The 22,522-nt window shown below is 43.3% G+C and overlaps 1 protein-coding gene across 1 annotated transcript in view; it reads left to right on the top strand.

Annotated features, from left to right (window-relative positions):
- Positions 1-22,522, top strand: part of MATN1 (matrilin 1) — a 37,320-nt gene that overhangs the window by 9,853 nt on the left and 4,945 nt on the right. The window contains 3 exon segments of the mRNA XM_038377721.2: positions 10,464-10,686; positions 14,912-15,037; positions 17,353-17,760. Of these exon segments, the coding sequence (XP_038233649.1) occupies positions 10,464-10,686; positions 14,912-15,037; positions 17,353-17,760 (757 nt within the window).

The following is a 22,522-nucleotide window of genomic DNA, read 5'->3' as shown; positions in this document are numbered from 1 at the left end:
ATGTAAAATGCTCAATCCACATTCCATGCCTGCGGCTGGGGCATGCGGGCCCTTATCATTGAATGCAGTGCTGTGCACACACATTGTCTGACTCGCCACTACATGTCTAGCATTGCCAGCTTCCAGGCCAACAGTGGTGATAAAGAAACTCCTGCATCGCAGAGAGCAGCTCCTTGGAGCACCACCGCTCCTTCATCCCACACTTGAAGGCTCCTTCTGAATGCAGATCCTGGGGCATCAAAATTCCTGCTTTAATCTGCTAGGGAACTCTCCTCCCCTCCTCCAGAGCTTTATTCCCTGAAGCCAAACAGCATGAATGAATTGGCAGTGGTCTTGTGGAACTGGGAATAGCTTCAGGGAACTTTTTCCCTCCTCTTTGAACCTGACTTATGGCTTACCTCCTAAAGAGCAGTTCCATGCTCGCATAAGAAACTTTATCCCCAGCAAGACCTTTCCAGGTAGAGACAGTAGTAGCAGCAGTGGTAGCAGGGGACAATGAAGGAAGGATATTAATGTTTCTAGAAAAGCCCTCCTGTCAGTTAGCTAGTAGCCCAGCGCAGCTTGGAGGTGGTAAATTAGATTGAAAACTCAATCAAATAGGGACAAAGACAGGGCCTCCTTACAGCTGGGTCTCCCAAGCTCTCTAGCAAACACAGTTGTTACTTCACTGAGAGATGGCTGGGCATGTTCCAAAATCTTAGGTAGCTTTGTGCTCAGTGTAATATGATTTTACTTTATTATGTGCTAAAGAACAGTGCACTCTATTGTCTGATACTGGCCTTTGGGAAGAGAATGCCAGACAGATACTCACATTCCTCCTAGCCTGTCTACAATGGATAATTCACAGTGTAAAAATAAAAAAAAACAAAAAACAAACCAAAAAAAACCCTGAAAATCCAGCAATCACATACTACAATATTTTTGTCTGGTCTTAGGAACGGCCATTGCAAAAACCCAAAGCAGAGCAGAAAACAATGGACTAGATTCCCTCCTGGTGTAACTCAATGGGAGATGCTCTGTGATCCTTTACACTAGGGATGGATTTGGTCCAATTTTTGTGATAAGGAAAAAAGTTAGCAACTACCTATTTGTTAAAAAGAAAAGGAGTTCTTGTGGCACCGTAGAGACTAACGAATGTATTTGAGCATAAGCTTTCGTGAGCTACAAATACTCCTTTTCTTTTTGCAGATATAGACTAACACTGCTGCTCCTCTGATATGTATTTATTGACTCTATCACAAATGATTTCCCCCCTTTTTTCTGAGATGCCATTCTGTAATAATGATGATGCAGGACTAAAATGGGGTCAAAATAGTTTTATCTAAATATGTTTTTAAAAAGACAAATTGTTTTGCTGTCCAAAGAAACATTTTTATGGAAAATTTTCATTTTAGCCAAAATGTGCCTCTTTAAAATGTGCCTCTTTATTCTTCAATGTGCCCACTAAAAGAGTAAGCAAATTTTTAACTGAAAAATTTTACATTTTTGGAAAATAAATGAATTTGTGTTTTTTTAAAAAAATATTAAATTTTCATTTGGTTGAAAGTTTTCAGTCTGGTCATCTTAAAGAGGGAATGTAAACCAAACATTTTTAAAATATTTTTTTGTCTTCTGGGAGAAAAAAAAATCAAATGTTCAGATTTCAAAGCTCCCACACAAAATTTCAGTTTTTGGATTTGGTTATTCATTGAAAAAGATATGAACAAAAAAGTTTGGGAAATATCTTTAGAAAAACCAACTGTTAAAGAACATCACACAAAACATTAGCATTTCTTTCTCTGCTGTATGGAGGACCAAGTCTCACTCAATGAATCCACATCACAAGTGCCCTGATTCAATACCAAAAACTCTACAAACCCCACTGAGTTGAACAATCCAGCTTGACTTGTCTTGCTTCTTACATCTCTATTGATAACCAGGAAGCTGCAGCTGGAACCGAATGTGCAGAGTGAGGTAGAACAGAACCCAGCTCCCAGAGCTTCCCAGAGCTGTATCAACTCCTGCTGGACTACTAGGAGTAACACTTGCTTTTGCAAATGAGACCAGCAGTTGTGACTCACAGGATGGAGAGCAGATTCATCTCTGGTTTCACTCTGCTGAAGTTAAAGGTGCTATACCAGAGATCAATTTGGTCCATGACATGCAAGAAGGTCCTGTTTTACAGTCACTTTTCCAACCATAATCAAAGTTCAGTTGAAGGATCTGAGTGTGTGTTGTATAAGTGTGTACACACACACACACACACACACACACACACACACACACACATAATATGGACTGATATCTAGGAGTCAGTGACTCATATTTTCTTCCCCAGTTCTTGTCTTTGAAACAGAAACCGGGACTTAGATTTGTGCTATTGTTGCATCATTGCTGGTGGGCAGAAACTTCAGCTGCCTTGCAATTCACGTGTGAGTGTCCTCTGCAAGTAAACCATTCAAGCCAACGTCAGTGCAAACCATCTCTTCCCCAGTACTGTCTTTCTGCAGACAATGTAGGACAGTACTAGCCAAAAGGAACTATTCCCACAGACCGATTTCAGTGGCACTGACTAAGCTGAACCCACTTTCAGTTTTCAAGTGCTACTGAATTAATTTAATCTCTGCTATGTTCTGAGGTCAGGTTCTGAGTTAGAGGGTGACAGAGGGAGTTGGCAATCTGCCACAAGGAATAGGGTGACAAAGGAACACAGTGGGATTTCATAGAATCATAGAAATGTTGGGTTGGAAGGGACCTTGAGAGGTCATCAAGTCCAGCACCCTGCGCTGAGGCAGGACCAAGTAAACCTAGGTCAGCTCCAACAGGTGTTTGTCCAACCTGGTCTTAAAAACCTTCAGTGATGGGGATTCCACAATCAGTAGCCTATTCCAGAGCTTAACTACCCTTCTAGTTAGAAAGTTTTTCCTAACACTAAATCTCTCTGGCTGCAGATTAAGCCCATTACTTCTTGTCCTGCCTTCAGTGGCTCACAGTTCAATTGCTTGTAACAGCCTTTAACGTATTTGAAGACTTAACAGGTCCCTCCTCAGTTTTATTTCTAAACACTAATCATGTCCAGTTTTTTAAATCTTTTCTCATAGGTCAGGTTGTCTAAACCATTGATGGTTTTTGTTGCTGTCTTCTGGACTCTCTCCAATTTATCACCATCTTGACTAAAGGGCGGCACCCAGAATTAGACACAGAACTCCAGCTGAGGCCACACCAGTGCTGAGAAGAGAGGAACAATTACCCTTGTGTCTTCCATATAACACTCCTGTTAATACACCCCAGAGTGATATTAGCCTTTTTTGCAACTGCATCACATTATAGGCTCACATTGAATTTGTGCTCCACTAACACTCCCAGATCCTTTTCAGCGGTGCTACCACCTCGCCAGTCATTCCCCATTTTGTAGTTGCATTTGATTTTTCCTTCCTAAGTCTGGCTGTTCTTACCACGAATGCCATGGAGAAAATGAATAAGGAAATATTTACTCCTTTACATAACATAAGAACCACGGGTCACCCAATAGGTGAAGTACTTTGCACTTGTCTTGGTTGAATTTCATCTTGAGGATTTCAGACCAATTCTCTAATTAGTCAAGATTGTTTTGAAATCTAATCTGGACTTTGTATTTCTCTGGCACCTTCCATCTAGGAATCCCTGCACCCTTTGCAAATATTTATAAATTCAGCCTCACAGCCAAAGTCAACCCTAGCACAACTCCACCAACCTCCACAGAGTTACCTCAGTGATTATTATGGACCATTTCCCTCATTTAAAAGATGAAGGGAGCTGAAAAACAGAATAAGTAAGGCCAACTCGTTCAAACTAGACTGCCTAAAATTAGACACCTAAAGTCATATTTAGGGACCTTGGAAAGTGACTGGATTTTCATTCCTCATGTTTCCAGAGCTAACCGAGAATCACAGCCACTGGGAGCTGCGGGCGGCCGTGCCTGTGGACGGTCAATGTAAACAAACTGTCTCACGGCCTGCCAGCGGATTACCCCGATGGGCCGCATGTGGCCCGCGGGACACAGGTTGCCCACCACTGATGTAGACCATCCCTGACATGTGTCTGTCTAACCTGCGTGACAGTGGAAATAACCATAGCAGGGGTGAGAACCCACTATTTGATAGACGCTGGCTCAGAAGTCACCACTATTTCTGAATCATATTTCCGAAACTACTTAAAAGAGAGAGATCTGACCAAGCATAAGATCTGATTTGTACAGCTAACCGCAGCGAATGGACTTGCGATCTCTGTCTTGGGGTGCCAGGTGCCTTGAAGCTGATGTAGGGTACATGGGTCAAACTGGGGGAGGGATAGCTCAGTGGTTTGAGCATTGGCCTGCTAAACCCAGGGTTGTGAGTTCAATCCTTGAGGGGGCCATTTAGGGATCTGGGGCAAAAATTGGGGATTGGTCCTGCTTTGAGCAGGGGGTTGGACTAGATGACCTCCTGAGGTCCTTTCCAACCCTGATATTCTATGATTCTATGATCCCTAGGGGAAAAAAAAGGAAGGGGACTGTTGTCCCTTCACTAACACTCAATGGGGGTGTTTTGGTTGCTCGTTCCCAGTATTAAAAGAAAGGGGAAGGGTGGATGGGAAATCAGGACCCTGAGACTGACAGTCCCCAGGAACAATGGGGAGAGGCCAACGCCTAAAAAATGTCACCCCATCAGCAAATCAGGCTAACACACAGTTCATCCCATTGAGCTACAGCAATTTACATCAACTGAGGACCCACCCCATAAAATCAACTACCCAATTCTTAGTCCTGATTCCTGAGCACACTGCTAGGTAGAGAACTGGCCATTTTCCCCTTGCTTTATCTTCCTATCTCTCAACCAGCTCTTTATTCACTGCAGGTCTTTCCATTTCTTTTTCATTCTCCATGGTTACTGAGTTTCCTAGCCTGTCATGGGAGGGACTTTATAGACAACAGACATTTTGCAGTTTTTACTTCCTTTTTTAAATGCTTTGTTCTTGTTAACATCATCTTTCAAGACTGAAGGTCTTGTTTTCCCATCTTGTGAGCCAAATTCCATCCTGGCTACATCCACTGTAGTCAGTGGGGCTGACCGGTTAGAATTCTAAACAATGCAGGCTCCTTCTGAATGCAGATCCTGGGGCATCAAAATGCCTGTTTTAATGCAAGTGCTGGGCTATTTCTGCTTCTGTTAAAGTCAACAGAAAAAACTGCTATTGACTGCAGCAGGAGCAGAGCAAGGCCAAAACCTCATGCTTTTGAAAATCCACACCACTGTTTCCAGATGTCTAGGACATGTGCTAGGAGGACCCCAAGAGCATTGGCCCAGCTGTGCTCCCAGAGGGAAGAGGCATAAAAGGACGATGGTAAATATATTTGTTTTACATCTCTCCTGTAGCCCAAAGCAAAGGTATGGCTACTCCACCACCAAAGGCTGCAGGGACTTTGGCCTATTACTGTCTTCCTTTAGGAACAGCAAGAACTGGATCATCATATTGCAAAGAACATTACAAAAGTGAGGAGGGTATTCACATATTCACTCACCTGACAAGGTGTGGGGTCTGCATTCATTGCTATAGTGAGAACTCTTGAAAACATCCAGTTATGCCTTCAGTAATTAGATATGCCTGCCTCAGAATCCACAGGATTGCCTCCATGTCCCTATACTAATGTGAGAAATACCTTGGATTTGCTGCAAATAGGGATTTATCCTAGTTCGCTAAGGGCTAGATCATGTCACTAAAGCACAGGCCTTGGTAAGGGGCAGTGGACTGCTGCCCACCCCTGGAGCAGTGAAGGGAGGAGTCTGGAGTTGGGAAAATCAGAGACTTGTAGAGAAAGTGAACCATAATGGTGAAAATTTTTGAACCTCAAAAAATGTAAGGTTCAGTTCTGAGTCAGTTGGGGGCTAGGGTGGCGATTCAGCTCAGCTATTTTATCAACCAGTTTATCCATCCCTAATACTTCTCTGACTATGAACCTCTGCACTTGTCATAGGCTCCCCCTACTACAGACCCTCTTCTCGGTCCACTTAGCAAGGCTGCCATGTTCACTATTAGCACTGCATCACCTAGTGGCCCTGGTGTGTCTTTGGCTCTTTACCCAAGAAAAACACTACAAAGAAACTACACAGGCTCTGTGTTTCATGTACCGCATGCTGGGCAAGAACATGAGCGACTCCCCATTTGTAAAACAAAACTGTCTCTTTATTAAGAGAACTAATGACAAAGACGCTGCAACTCCAGCCAGTGTCCCAGCCATGTGCACACAGACTGACTTCCTGGTGCCTCCTCCAAATGCTTCCTCCTTGCAACCTGTGCTCCTCCCTTCAAGTTCATGCAGGTTGCTAGACTCAGGTGGATCCCAAATATACACAAACTTGAGGGCCCAGTTACATATGAATTGCTGCTCTTGTTGGTTTCTGACCATTTTTCTACCACATTGAATACAGTGAGCACAGCTAGAGAACTCAGAAAATATATTCAAAGAGTTATTATCCTATTCCTATAAACTAGAGGCCCCAACTGAGGCCAGGGATCCATTGCACCAGGCACTGGAGATAAACAGAGTGAGGGGATACACCTGCACTTGGAGCTGGAGGTGTGATTCTCAGCTTGTGTAGACATACACACGCTGGCTCCTATTGAGTTAGTTCACCAAAAATAGCAGTGCAGCTGGGGCATGGGCTAGCTGTACAGAGTACAAACCCACTGGACCTCCACCGCTCACTGCTGCTTGTACTATCCTACCGATACTGTTTTTTAGCATGCTGGCTCCATAAGAGCTAGCATGGGTATGTCTACATGAGCTGGGGCTCACCCCTCTAGCTCCAGATGTAGATATAGCAACAGACAGTTCCACCATGCCAGAGAAACACTGGGGTGGGGGGGAAGGAGAAAGAGACACACTGATTGGCCCAAAGTCACAGAGCAGGTTAGTGGCAAAACTGGGACAAGAACACAGGTGTCCTGATGTCCAGCCTGAGTTTGAGCCACCATGCCCTGCTGCATCCCCAGCATGCAACGCTAAACACAGGCTCAAGCAGCAAAGCTCAGGAACTGATGCGAATTTTGGGTCCTCAGCTGCTCAGAGCTTGAGCCCTAATTTCCACTGGATCCAGGCTTCTGGTTGGATATCAGATATCCCCAGGGATCAGATCTGTGGTTTTGGTTCAGGCCCATATCCGATCTGTGCAGGGTGTCAATGGGCTTAAAGAATCATAAAATCACAGAACATCAGGGCTGGAAGAGACCTCAGGAGGTATCTAGTCCAACCCCCTGCTCAAAGCAGGATCAATCCCCAACTAATTCATCCCAGCCAGGACTTTGTCAAGCCTGACCTTAAAAACCTCTAAGGAAGGAGATTCCACCACCTCCCTAGGTAACGCTTTCCAGTGTTTCACCACCGTCCTAGTGAAAAAGTTTTTCCTAATATCCAACCTAAACCTCCCCCACTGCAACTTGAGACCATTACTCAGTAATGGAAGTGAAATTACTGATTAGCCTGGGAGATTCACTTCACTTATCTGCCTCAGACAAAGAAAATGCAAGGAGTGCATCCAACTGCTTGTGATAGATGTTGTTAGAGAGACACTTAACCACGGACAGAACCCTGTTCACTGGGTACTGTCCCTCACTAAAGCTAATTGATAATGCATCATGTTGATAAGCTGTAATCAGTAGCAGCGCATCTCAGAGCCACAGCGCATGAAAGCAAAGCTGTTTATGCTGCATTTGCTCAGTGGCATTTTTCACAGAGAGTTGCTGAATCAATAGCTCTCTCTTCTGGCAAAAAGAATGGATTGCATGGGTAGTTTCTGCAGAAACAGGAGGTAGGGGAGCCCTGCTTGACTTTGGCTGATATTTCTATTGAAGATGCAAGTCAGTAAAGGAAGAAAGACAGTTACATCTCAAAGGAATGTTATTTCTCTCCTGATAGAGACTAATCTTACAGGGTGCAGTGATGATTTTTACAGATTAATTGTTTTCACACCCACATTTCCAGAATCTGGCCAGAAGCAGAAGAGTTGAACCACGAGAGACTTTGCTTGCAATATTTCTGTTACCATTGGAAATAGCAAACGCCAGAGATCTTGTTCTCTTGTTAGGTTTCAAATAGAGCTGTCCGAAAGACAACAATACCATTTAGCAGCAATGTGGTGGAGCTACTTAGGTGTAGCTGTGCAAGTGCAGCATTGTAAATGTAGACCTGCCCTTAGAATGATCTGGGATGATAAACTCTACTCTGAATAAGGCAGAGCAGGGACTTGAAGGTCTTCTACATCCTTGCTTAATGCTATAACCACCAGGCTGTTGAGCGTGAGACATTCTATCTTTGATGAAAAAAGCAATATCTATGTCATTGCAAAGAGGAGTGACGAAATAATGTGCTTTTAGCGAAATTTCATTTCAATCAAAAATGTTCCAATCAACTGTAGTTTTAACTCCAATTTTTACAGCTCCCAAAAGGTTAAGGTCATTCCACTAAGCACATGAATTTATGGGCACTTATCAGAATAGAAGGCCCACATCTTTTGAGGTTTGTTCATCTTTGATATAATCCAAGGGCCAGATCCTGGCATCAGATGAGATTGCCCCCCACAGCAATGGAGAGCAGCCTATAAAGCTACCCCAATTAAGCAACTGGTGAGTTCTCCATTCAAGTTCTCTCTGATTAGCCCTGAGTGAATAATAGATTGCTTGGTTCAATGGCCGAACTGAAGATATGGATAAACATTGGTTGTTTTGAACTGAAACTGAGGGATTTTTGTTTTTTCTTGCCAAAAGGAAAAACTGAAAACATTTAATTTGGGTCAAAAGGAAACATTTTTCAAAATGACATGTCACCTCAAACATTTTTGACATTTTTCATTCTGAAAATGTCATTTGAATTCAACAAAACTGTCATTTAAAAATGATAGTTTCAAAATGGCTCTTTTTCATTTTTTAAAAATGAACCATTTCTGACATTTTTTTTCATTTTTTTTAGATTAATAGATTCATAGATACTAAGGTCAGAAGGGACCATTATGATCATCTAGTCCGACCTCCTGCACAACGCAGGCCACAGAATCTCACCCACCCACTTCTTCGAAAAACCTCACCTATGTCTGAGCTATTGAAGTCCTCAAATCGTGGTTTAAACACTTCAAGGAGCAGAGAATCCTCCCTCAAGTGACCCATGCCCCCCGCTACAGAGGAAATCGAAAAACCTCCAGGGCCTCTTCCAATCTGCCCTGGAGGAAAATTCCTTCCCGACCCCAAATATGGCGATCAGCTAAACCCTGAGCATATGGGCAAGATTCACCAGCCAGATACCCAGGAAAGAATTTTCTGTAGTAACTCAGATTCCACCTCATCTAACATCCCATCAGGCCTATTTACCATGAATTTTTAAAGATCAATTAATTATCAAAATCATGTTATCCCATCATACCATTTTGTCTGAAACGATTTGCTGGATTTTACCCAAATTCATGAATAGTTTTGGTATCCCCAAAATGCATTTCTTGGTGAATTTACTGTTTGCCAAAAACATTCCCCCTGCTCTACTTGTGATTTCTATTGTGTAAATGTGAAGGTGAATAATACACAAGCCATGGAGTATGGTAGTAAATGCTGATTCTCAGCGTAACCTTAATGACCTATGTGTTGATGGGTCACTGAAAATTCTACTGCTGCAGTTCAATTAGCTATTTCTTGCATTTTTCTTCTCACATTTCTTTATCTTCTCTATTACCAAGGGCATTTGCCTGTGAAACGGATTTGATTTGGTGCAGCAGTTCACTCAGCCTCATTGAAGCCAATGATAATTTTGCCATTGACTTAAATGTGCCCATATCTTATCCCTGCTGTTTATAGCGGGGACCTAGGAGTCAAAAATGTTGACTCTGTCACTAACCTTAAGCAAGCCATTTCTTCTCTCTATGCCTCAGTTTTCCCATCTGTAAAATGGAGATAAAGCTTAATCACCTAATGTTTGCCAAGTGCTTTGATATCCTCAGATGGAATTAAAGGCACTGTTATTGGGCCAATTCCCTCCTTCAGTCATTACTTAGTCAGAACTCCCATTGACTTCAGCAGGAGTTTCGGGTGAGCAATAACTGTTGAGTTTGCTCCAGTGTTAATGCTGTGTGTAAAAAAGGCTGTCTTTACTCTGTTTTCCTTAAATCTGGTATCATCCAGCCAACCCCTACTTAAGATGTTTAAGATAATGTCAATTTAACCCCTGCAGCCCAAAAATGAACAAACCATGGTGGCAGACAAAATAGCCATGGTGATTTTCTGATGTGTTGTGGGGAAAGGAAATAATGGTTCCACTTTTTGTATGGGGCTTTAACTCCACGGATATGAAGAAGTTAGTTACTGAGCCAGATTCCTCCCTAAGCAAACACTATGCTCACATCCATGTTGTAGAAAAACTACCGTGCTGGATTGCAGGGGGACAGTCCATCATCTCTTCTCTCTGTTTCCCTTCCTCTTCTCCTTAGGTGGCGATCATTGTGACAGACGGACGCCCCCAGGATGGTGTGAAGGATGTATCAGCAAAGGCAAGATCCCTTGGCATTGAGCTGTTTGCCATCGGCGTGGGTCGAGTGGACATGAACACTCTTCGGCAAATGGCCAGCGAGCCGCTAGACGAGCATGTGGACTATGTAGAGAGCTACAGCGTCATTGAGAAACTGGCCACGAAATTTCAAGAAGCCTTCTGTGGTAAGTCCTAAAGGAGCAACAAGAGGATCTGAGGTGGGGGGCAAACCTTCCTTGTTGAACAGACAGGAACAAAGGAACATAGCAATTACCAGACTGAATCCAAACAGGAGTCCATGTAGCCCAGTGTTGTGTCCAACTGTGGCCATTATTAACTGTTTCAGAGGAAGGTGGAGGACATTCTTGAGGGGAAAATGGAATAATCACCCCATAAGGGAAATCTCCTTCTAACCCCCAGCTGTGAGTTTTAGGAATCAGGAAGCTTCATATCCCTTACATTATTAATTAGTATCTAATATAATGGTGGGTGTTCTATTTCCTCTGTAATCATTTTAAAAAAATTCCTTCGGAGGTCTTGGTTTCAGTGGTGTCTATTGGCAGTTAGCTCCACAGGTTCGTTATGTGTCCTTTCAATAAAAGTATTCTGAGCTCACTAGCTCCTAGCTGACTGAAAAAAATGAAAAGGGAAACATTCACCTTTCCCCCCCTTTTTTTCCCCCCAAATTAGAAAAATTTCAAATTTGAAAAATCTCTGCCAATCAGGCAGTATCATAGAATCATAGAATATCAGGGTTGGAAGGGACCCCAGAAGGTCATCTAGTCCAACCCCCTGCTCAAAGCAGGACCAAGTCCCAGTTAAATCATCCCAGCCAGGGCTTTGTCAAGCCTGACCTTAAAAACCTCTAAGGAAGGAGATTCTACCACCTCCCTAGGTAACGCATTCCAGTGTTTCACCACCCTCTTAGTGAAAAAGTTTTTCCTAATATCCAATCTAAACCTCCCCCATTGCAACTTGAGACCATTACTCCTCGTTCTGTCATCTGCTACCATTGAGAACAGTCTAGAGCCATCCTCTTTGAAACCCCCTTTCAGGTAGTTGAAAGCAGCTATCAAATCCCCCCTCATTCTTCTCTTCTGCAGACTAAACAATCCCAGCTCCCTCAGCCTCTCCTCATAAGTCATGTGCTCTAGACCCCTAATCATTTTTGTTGCCCTTCGCTGTACTCTTTCCAATTTATCCACATCCTTCCTGTAGTGTGGGGCCCAAAACTGGACACAGTACTCCAGATGAGGCCTCACCAGTGTCGAATAGAGGGGAACGATCACGTCCCTCGATCTGCTCGCTATGCCCCTACTTATACATCCCAAAATGCCATTGGCCTTCTTGGCAACAAGGGCACACTGCTGACTCATATCCAGCTTCTCGTCCACTGTCACCCCTAGGTCCTTTTCCGCAGAACTGCTGCCGAGCCATTCGGTCCCTAGTCTGTAGCGGTGCATTGGATTCTTCCATCCTAAGTGCAGGACCCTGCATTTATCCTTATTGAACCTCATTAGATTTCTTTTGGCCCAATCCTCCAATTTGTCTAGGTCCTTCTGTATCCTATCCCTCCCCTCCAGCGTATCTACCACTCCTCCCAGTTTAGTATCAGTAGTACTTAGTAGAACCACTCCAAAAAAGGGGGGAAGATGGAAATGTCACAATGTCGTGAAAATGTATCCCCCATTTTTTTATTTTTTTTTTTTTCAAATTTCAACTGTTGGAGAAATTTCAAAAATCTCTAATCTTAGGGTGAAATCTTCAGTTACTTCAGAAACTTCCATTGACTTGACTTGGGCCAGGATTTCACCCTCAAGGTTTTATCTGGATGTCCATTCCCTTAGTATCTGAACACCTGCTTTTCAATACTGTATGCGCTACTGCATCTGATTAAAAGACACCTGGCTCACGTTAGATTCAACATTGACACCGCCCCACACAGCCTGGGCACCATGCTGCTCTTAGTTACCCTCACACATTTTCAGCAGAAAGACTGAATCATGACCTGTTCCCTATCAGTCTCAGAGCATCTCATAGTTCTGTCTCTATCCCTGTGTATCTTCTTTGGCTCTTATTGTGTCACACCTTTCCCAAACTGTGGCCACACATCCGTGTCTTGGCAGGAAGGGTATGTGAAATCCCAGGGCCTGTTCAGTTGACACGGGAAATGAATATTTTTGCAGCTGCCTTCTACAGTTTTGTTTGAAATAACAATGCCATCCTCAGTGTTGTGTTTGGTGATCACTTCGGACCAAATCCTTGAAGGTTCCTAACTTCCCGTGAAATCAATGGGATTTAGGAGCCTAAATACCTTTGAAGGTCTGGGCCTCAATGCTTGCCAGAGATCTCCTTTATTTTGTGTCCAGATGCAACACCTGTAAATGACAACAAGAGCTTCACAGCACCTTCCCCAGACTCTCGGCCTGGGAAGCTCAGCCCTTAAAGGCAAGTTCCCAACTATCAGAAGTGTTACTTGTAGGAGTTTGCAGGAGATTCATACTCTCATAATATGTATTACAGTAGCTCGAAGAGGCACCATCCAAACACAAGAAGACAATCCCTGGCCCAAAGAGCTTACAATCTAACTACACAAACAAAGTCTAGGAACAGACACAGAAACCAACTTACCCAAAGTCAAATGCCGTCTGACTTGTTATGGAGACCATGACTTCCTCAGTTTCCCCAGCTATAAAATGGAGCTAATGTGCTGCTGAGCCAGCAGAAGCTAGTACATAGAACAGAGGCTGGGTGGCAAAAGACCTGAGTTCTGTTCCCCAGGACCTTGGGAGAATCACTTCACCTCACTGTGCTTTATTTTCCCCAACACAGAGATGATGATATTTATTTCCCTTTATGAAGGTCTTAGAGATCCACAAGGGGGAGGTTTCAGAGTAGCAGCCGTGTTAGTCTGTATTCGCAAAAAGAAAAGGAGTACTTGTGGCACCTTAGAGACTAACAAATTTATTAGAGCATAAGCTTTCGTGAGCTGTAGCTCACGAAAGCTTATGCTCTAATAAATTTGTTAGTCTCTAAGGTGCCACAAGTACTCCTTTTCTTCCTACCTTGCTTGTCACCATGAAAGGTTTTCCTCCTTTCCCCCCCCTGCTGCTGGTGATGGCTTATCTTAAGTGATCACTCTCCTTACAGTGTGTATGATAAACCTATTGTTTCATGTTCTCTGTGTGTGTATATAAATCTCTCCTCTGTTTTTTCCACCAAATGCATCCGATGAAGTGAGCTGTAGCTCACGAAAGCTTATGCTCTAATAAATTTGTTAGTCTCTAAGGTGCCACAAGTACTCCTTTTCTTTTTGCGAATACAGACTAACAAGGCTGCTACTCTGAAACCTGAAATATTTCCCACAAATACTCACCTGATTTGTAAATGAACTGGCTTCCCCAGATTTGTTACAACTTTGTGTTTTGATGCATTCGGGCCTGATTTTCAGAGCGGAGCACTGGATGTGCCTACTGACTTCAATCCCAGTTCTGTTTGCTCAGGCCCAGGTCAAGTTCTACCGGCGCTTGTGTTCGCAGACAGAAAATTTAAAGCTGAATGTGCAAGTATTATTGTAAAATGAACTTTAAGTTTGCTTGTGTACTAATCTAAGCAGAGAACAGCAATGATCTCATGTGATTTATTGGACTAAGCACAATTAACCCATACTGCTGGAAGAGTGAATATTGGCTATTCACAGTTACTCGTGGTCAATTCAAAGAATAACAAAAATTGCAAAATTTTCATTGAACAATGTTGAATAGTGAAGTAAATTGTGATCTACTGCTGTGGGTGTTGGAGAAAGAGTTGTCCAGTAGATAGGGTATTGCACTCGAACTGTGGAGACATGGGCTCTATTCCTGGCTCTGCCACTGAGTTGCATGACATAAGAACATAAGAATGGCCAAATTGGATCAGATCAAAGGTCCATCTAGCCCAGTATCCTGTCTTCTGACAGTGGCCAATGCCAGGTACCCCAGAGAGATCCTGAGCAAGTCACTGTCTCTGTGTGCCTCAGTTTCCCCATCTGAAAAATCAAGAAAATAACTCTTATTTCCCTTGGTGCTTTGAGATCTGCAGCATAAAAGAACATTAAAACAGCCATACTGGGTAAGACCAATGATGCATCTAGCCCAGTATCCTGTCTTCTGACAGTGGCCAATGCCAGATGCTTCAGAAGGAATGAACAGAACAGGCAATCATTGAGTGATCCATCCTGCTATGAGCAATGTGTTATTAAAAGAGGACTTATTATTGGCTCAACTTGAGTTTGTAGAAGGGGAGAACCTTGAAGCACATGCTATGCAGGCAGATAGAGGAACACAAGTCTCATGCTGTCTTTGGTCAAAGCGGCCTTGACGCTTTCCCCTTCAGGGTCAATATGTTTTTATTCTGTATCTTTCCTTACAGATCTGTCAGACCTCTGTGCCACTGGAGACCATGACTGTCAGCAGATCTGTGTCAGCACACCTGGGTCATACACCTGTGCTTGCAAAGAGGGCTTCACATTGAACAATGATGGGAAAACCTGCAGTGGTAAATATCATTGTGCATCCCGATATGAATGCAGCAGTGTGGTGATATGTCAGGGGGTTGTTAAGATAAAAGCAGGGTAAAAGAATAGTACCTTCATCCCAATTCCATAGGTTGTTCACCACTGAGAATTTAACAAAGTAGCTCTCCCCTAGGAAGGATCCTTACAGACTCACGGCCTAACCAAAAGCTCACTGACGTCAATAGGGATCTTTCCATTGACTCAAACGTGTTTTGGATCAGGCTCTTGGACTGATTTACACTCTTAGCAGAAATATTTCCTGGAAGGCACCCCACACCGTCCAAGCGGGGGCAGATTAATCATAGGCCCCATAGATCTGTGGGTCTGAACCTCAGCACTCAGAGCCCCAAGACCCAAATGAAGCCATAGACCCATGTGGGACCCTCTCCCTGCTTGAAGAGTGGGGCGCTGGGAGGGGCAGTAAGTTGATGCTTCGGTAGGGGCTCAGTTGCCTCTTGCCTCTGAAGTTAGCCAGCAGCCACGCTGTGCACTGAGTGTGAGGCGTGATTGAAGGCAACAAAGGGGATTTACCATCACTCACTGTGTCAGAGTCCAGTGACTTCATGGCTCTGAGATTTCCGGCAGAGCAAAACCTTCTGGTATGTGCTCCATTCAATGCTCCCTTTTAATCCTCAAACAGTCACTGCCAGTTTGAAGAAGAGACCCACTGAGTCATGTGAAATAAGGAGTTTGTTAATGGCAGAGCTGAAACCCACCCTTGGAAACATTCACGCCATTCTCATTGGCTAACCTTTTCTGGACACACCCATGAGGAGACATAATGTGACTCCAGGAATTATGACTCCTCTGGACTCCTGTGTTCTAATCACTGCCTCACCAAGGATGCATTTTGGGAGTTGGGATTTGAGAGGGTCCCATGACGCCAATTCACAGAAAAGACCAATGCCCGTTGTTAAAATTCCCCAGTGCACACAGATTAAATGCTCCTACCTCATATATTCCCCCATGCCCAATACATCCCCCCTCATGGAAAGCCTGGGAGAACAAATAGACTGCAATGGGTTTTGAGGATCAGTCAATTGCATTCTGTAGCCTACTGCAGAGGCTCACCCAAATGCATCCGATGAAGTGAGCTGTAGCTCACGAAAGCTTATGCTCTAATAAATTTGTTAGTCTCTAAGGTGCCACAAGTACTCCTTTTCTTTTTGCGAATACAGACTAACACGGCTGCTATTCTGAAACCAATGATTATGTTCACTGTGTATGGAGATCCCAAGACAAAAGGCATTGTGTACCTGCCAGTGAAAAGCTTTATTATTATTGTTATTATTATTAATTATTAGAGTTGGTTTGAATGTTTTTTCAAACTTTTTTTAAAGGAAAAATTAATTTTGTCCAAAATGAACAAAAATTCTTTTTGATCAATTTTTGTTGTTAAAAACAGGAGTACTTGTGGCACGTTAGAGACTAACAAATTTATTAGAGCATAAGCTTTTGTGAGCTACAGCCCACTTCATCGAATGCATAGAATGGAACATATAGTAAGATATATATAGATATACATACAGATAAGTTGGAAGTTACCATACAAAGTGTGAGAGGCTAATTAGTTAAGATGAGCTATTATCAGCAGGAGAAAAAAACTTTTGTAGTGATGATAATTAGAGCTTATGCTCTAATAATTTTTTTAGTCTCTAACGTGCCACAAGTATTCCTGTTCTTTTTGAAGATACAGACTAACACGGCTGCTACTCTGAAATCTGTTGTTAAAAACGGAAACCAAAAAACCCAAAATTTTTCTGTACAAGTTTTTGGATTCCAGTAAAATAATTTGGATTTTGAGTTTTGAAAACTGATTTTTTTTTTAACTAAAACCCAAACTTTTAACTGAAAACAGTTTACAAAAACTGAACAAACAACAGTTGTTGGTTTTTAAATTAAAAAAATTTTCATGGGAAATGTTGAAATAATATTAAACAGTTGTGTCTAAAATAATTGTCCTTTTTCAAACAGCTATTATTAATTATATGATTACCAAGGATGCTAGACAACCAGATACCACATGGTCACCAAAAGCTTTGATGGTGTCATAAAATCACTGGCACTGGCATAAAATGAATATCTAGCCAGACCAACTTAAGGACCTAGGTTGAGATTTATCTGAGCGGTGCTATATCTGCAAGGAAGCTACGTGCTTTTGAGATTTACTATGATTATGAGTATGGCTTTATTATTAATAAAGCCATACTGGTTTTTGTTTTCTCTCTCTATCTGGTTAATTGGGAGCTGAACTTCTCACCTATTCCCTTTGCCCTGTTCTATTGTTTCTCCCTAGCCTGCAGTGGTGGATCTGCCACTGACCTTGTGTTCCTGATTGATGGCTCCAAGAGCGTGCGGCCGGAGAACTTTGAGCTTGTGAAGAAGTTCATCAACCAGATTGTGGATTCATTGGATGTCTCCGATAAAAATGCTCGTGTGAGCCTGGTTCAGTACTCCAGCTCTGTCAGGCAGGAGTTCCCACTGGGACGGTACAACAACAAGAAGGACATCAAGGCAGCAGTGAAAAGGATGTCCTACATGGAGAAAGGAACCATGACAGGCCTAGCGCTGAGGCACCTCACTGAAAAATCCTTTGATCCCTCCAGTGGAGCAAGACCTGGCGTACCCAAGGTGGGCATTGTCTTCACGGATGGACGGTCACAAGATTACATCAGCGATGCTGCCAAGAAAGCCAAGGATTCAGGTAGGCCTCCAGAATTCAGTGGCATTGGTTTTCCTTTGGGACAAGTATTGGTCTATGTATGATGCTGATTGGCAGTCCCGGAAATCAATGTTCTCCATTCACCATAGAACATGGGCATCAGTAGGGCAAAACTTCGGCCTATGTTGTCTCAACCCCTGTCCATGTCCTTCAGTGCTGACTTAGAAGGCCCCTGATGTGGGAAAGGGGGATTTTCAGAGGGGCTTTGACTTTCCATGGGACATGGGCAGCTAACTCCCATAGTCCCTTTAGAAGGCCCATCCTCTGTCTCTATTCTGTGTCAGTCATTGGCCTCTTTCTGAGTCTACCAGCAAAGGAACCAGTTAGCACCTGTATGACAGAGGTTATGTTCTTTTGAGCCTTTTTAAACAGTGAACTCTTCCCTCTCTGGCTATCAGTACTCAGTCCTAGTGCAAAGTTAAACTAAGTCTGCAGGCTACACCCTTCCTCAGTGTAAGACCAGAGTAACTGTGATAACTTCAGGAGACGTATTGGGGGCTTAGTGTAGAGCAGAGTGTAGCTTGGTGCATCTGTTGTGGAAGGAATTTGCTTCAGAAATTACTGATCCCCATTTCACAGGGAGAATGGAAGTTCTGTGGCTCAGCCTTTATTCCAGGGACACCACATCATAGAATCATAGAATCATAAAATATCAGGGTTGGAAGGGACCTCAGGAGGTCATCTAGTCAACCCCCTGCTCAAAGCAGGACCAATCCCAACTAAACCATCCCAGCCAGGACTTTGTCAAGCCTGATCTTAAAAAACTTCAAAGGAAGGACATTCCATCACCATCCTAGGTAAGCACCTTCCATTCCAGTGCTTCACCACCCTCCTAGTGAAAAAGTTTTTCCTAATATCCAACCTAAACCTCCCCCACTGCAATTTGAGACTATTACTCCTCATTCTGTCTCCTGCTACCACTGAGAACAGTCTAGATCCATCCTCTTTGGAACCCTCTTTCAGGTAGTTGAAAGCAGCTATCAAATCCCCCCACATTCTTCTCTTGCAGACTAAATAATCCCACTTCCCTCAGCCTCTCCTTATAAGTCATGTGTTCCCCTAATAATTGTTGTTGCCCTCCGCTGGACGCTTTCCAATTTTTCCACATCCTTCTTGTAGTGTGGGGCCCAAAACTGGACACAGTACTCCAGATGAGACCTCACCAATGTCGAATACAGGGGAATGAGCACGTCCCTCGATCTGCTGGCAATGCCCCTATTTATACATCCCAAAATGCCATTGGCCTTCTTGGCAACAGGGGCACACTGTTGACTCATATCCAGCTTCTCGTCCACTGTAACCCCTAGGTCTTTTTCTGCAGAACTGCTGCCTAGCCAGTTGGTCTCCAGGCTTTAGCAGTGCATGTAGCAGTGCATGTAGCAATCCATCCTAAGTACAGGACTCTGCACTTGTCCTTGTTGAACTTCATCAGATTTCTTTTGGCCCAATCCTCTAATTTGTTTAGGGCCCTCTGTATCCTATCCCTACCCTCCAGCATATCTACCTCTCCTCCCAGTTTACTGTCATCTGCAAACTTGCTGAGGGTGTAAACCATGCCATCCTCCAGATTATTAAGGAAGATATTGAACAAAACCTCCCCAGGACCGACCCTTGGGGCACTCCGCTTGATGGCTGACTAGACATGGAGCCATTGATCACTACCTGTTTGGCCCGACAATCTAGCCAGCTTTCTATCCACTTTATAGTCCATTCATCCAGGCCATACTTCTTTAACTAGACATGAGAGCAATCCTCTGCAGTGCTGGGCTTTGACTTCTGGGTTTGTTAGGTTGGTTGGGTTTCTTGCTGTCTTACATGACTATCGCACTTCCTCACATGTTCAGTTCCCACCCAGTGATGGATCTGGGGGGAAAACAGGCTGACTCTGCAGTTCTGCTTAGTGCTCTAAACCACCTTTCATTCCTGGGGATGCACAAAGACCAAACTGGCTCATGGCACAAACTGGAGCAGCCACAGGGCAGCTCTAACTTATGACAGCTAGAATGCTCCCCTAGGGTCATTCCACCCACCTAGGATGGGGAGAGTGCATCACGATCCAGGTCTGCACTATCTTGCCCTCAGCATTGCTCTTCACTGTACCCCCAACACTCCCTGTATGCCAGGGGGTGAAAGCAGGTGGTGTTAAAATGCATCCATTGCCTTTATATCTGCTGAAGATTCCCTCTGGCTGGGGAGGATTTTCAGCAGCCTATTTCATGCTGGGTTAGGGCCCCTTCACACCATGCACAATACAATTCTGTAGGCGACTGAGGATCTGACCTTATATTTATCGTAAAAGTCACTGTCAGCATCAGCTGCCTTCATGGTAGGGAAAAATAAGTTCATGGAGGATAGGACCATCAATGGCTATTAGCCAAGATGATCAGGGAATACATCCCCATGCTCCAGGTGTCCCTAACCCTCCAACTGCCAAAAGCTGGGACTGGGTGACAGTGGATCGGTCACTCAAAGTTGCCCTGTTCTGTCCATTCCCTCTGAAGCATTTGCACTGGCCTCTGTCAAAGATAGGATGCTGGGCTAGTATAGCCAATGGCCATTGAAAGGAAACCCACAGAGAACATATTTGATGACAGCCGCACTGAGAACTAGACAATTTTTAAAAAAGTATCAGGGGGATAAATAAACCAGCCTCACAGATTAAGTAGCAGATTGTACTGCTTCCTGCATGCACAAAGGAGGAGTAAGACCTAGGGAATATCTTTCTATCCCATGAAGTCCCCTCACAAGGTCCAGCTGTCCTATTGCGAACCAATGGGTAAAATTCATAACTGCACAAGGAACAAGCACCACTTTAATTCCACTTAAGCCCTCAAAATAGGCCTTAAATGGCACTGAAGGGATGCATGGGCCTTATGTTGACCCTTCACACGTGGATGAATTCTGTCAAAGTATGCACCATGCCAGCACTCATTGGGGACCATACACTAATAACCCGTTAGGCACATGTAAACGGTATCGGGACTGAGCAGGAGACACATTTCTGCTGCCAGCTTCCAGTGGGTTAAAAAAATTAGAAAAGAAAAAGATACTTTAAAGATTTTGAAACATAAATATCTCATGAGCCGCCCTCGTTTGCTGAAAAACTCCTGCCCAAGTTCCTTGTATCCTGTTTTTTACTGAGTTAAATGAACATGGCCCTTGGGGATATGCTCATGAGTTGCTAAATGCTTCACCTCTTTTAAACTTTGGTCTTGACCACTGGACCTGACTGAGGGATGGTGCCTAATAATGAAGATCAAACCTGAGTGTAAGGATAATTGACATTTGAGAAGCATGTTGACAGGGCACGTGGGATGCTGTGTACAAAGTGTGTTTGGCTGATATATAAAAATCCTGATGTAACTCACCAACACAATTTATCTTATATAATAGTAAGGGGCCTTGAATTCTGTTTTATTATCTTTGGTTGTTTTTGTTTTGTTTTGTTTTTTCTATTACCAATTGTTCAGTGATCATGTTTCTTACAGGGGAAAAAATAACAGCTGCTCGTTATTACACTCTGAAAATGTTCCAGGAGCTGGAATTTAGAAGCCACATTGAAAATTCAAGTATTGTGCTTGTTTTGATCCAAAGAACTAAGGCAATGCCGTTGGGAAAAAGTTAGCGATGCTTGAATCTAAATAGGGTCAGAGTTCACACAAGCATCCTGTAGTTCAGGGATAAATCTTAGCTCTATTGAAGTCAGTGGCAAAACTCCCATTAATTTCAATGGGGCCAGGATTTCACCCAAGATGTGGCTTCAGACAGTTTACATGAGACTCTGCAGACCACCCAAGTACCTACACAATTGCTCTCTCCTCACAACAGGGTTACAAACAAAACAAAAATAACACACTTGTTAGTGCCTCAAACTTAATTCTAACAAGTTATGTCTTTGCCTAAAACAGTTTCTTACTTATATCAAGCTACTAGCATCTCCAACACTCCAGGAAAAGGGAGCCAATTTTCACAAAAGGGGGCTGGCCCCTTTGTCCCTTCAGTGATAGATAACTAAGGGGTTTACTTCCCTTCTTTTTATAATCCAGTAAACCTTTGAAATGCATTCTTCTGAAGATAAAGTTCTTCTCCCCCACTGTTTGTCTCTTCCTCTTGATTTCCCAACCCCCCTGTTGATTCGTATGTAAACGTAACTTCCATTGTCTCTGGCATCACCTTGCTCAATTTACACTGGAGACCCAGGCACACAGGCAAACAACCTTCCTTTGTCTAGAACAAACGTTTATCTAGTCTGCTCCCCAAACATATTTTAGTAACATATTTCCAGCATGCACACATACCTCTTTACACACTAACTGTACACACGTGCAATAATATTAATGACCAGAGAGTCACCAGCTTTCATAAAAGACCTTACTCAATGCTCTTTTATAGTGCAATAAATATTGAATACAGTCAGTTGATTCAATTGTTCATTCTTTGGGATTCAGACCCTCCTGTCCTCCCCCTTGGGTGTCTGGACCCTGATTCTCACAGTTGCCTGGGACAAACATTTCAGAGTCATTTTGGGGTGATAACAGTTTTAAAGGGTTCTTGATTTCTTTCCTTATCTTTTCACCCACCCCATATATATAATCTCACTTTAGAACTTTTGCCACTGGATATTAAATACATCCACCTTGGGAGATGAAAGGCAAGTGTACTTACCCACTTAGCTCTGCCCTATGAACAGCCTAGAGGTGGGTCCAAAATAAAATTCAGATCTAGCTGCAGCCTTTCCCAGAGT

This window comes from Dermochelys coriacea, chromosome 19 (genome assembly GCF_009764565.3).
Source record: "Dermochelys coriacea isolate rDerCor1 chromosome 19, rDerCor1.pri.v4, whole genome shotgun sequence".
Lineage (NCBI taxonomy): Eukaryota > Metazoa > Chordata > Testudines > Dermochelyidae > Dermochelys > Dermochelys coriacea.
The sequence above is the reverse complement of the archived record's forward strand: the minus strand, read 5'-3'. Positions and strand labels throughout refer to the sequence as shown.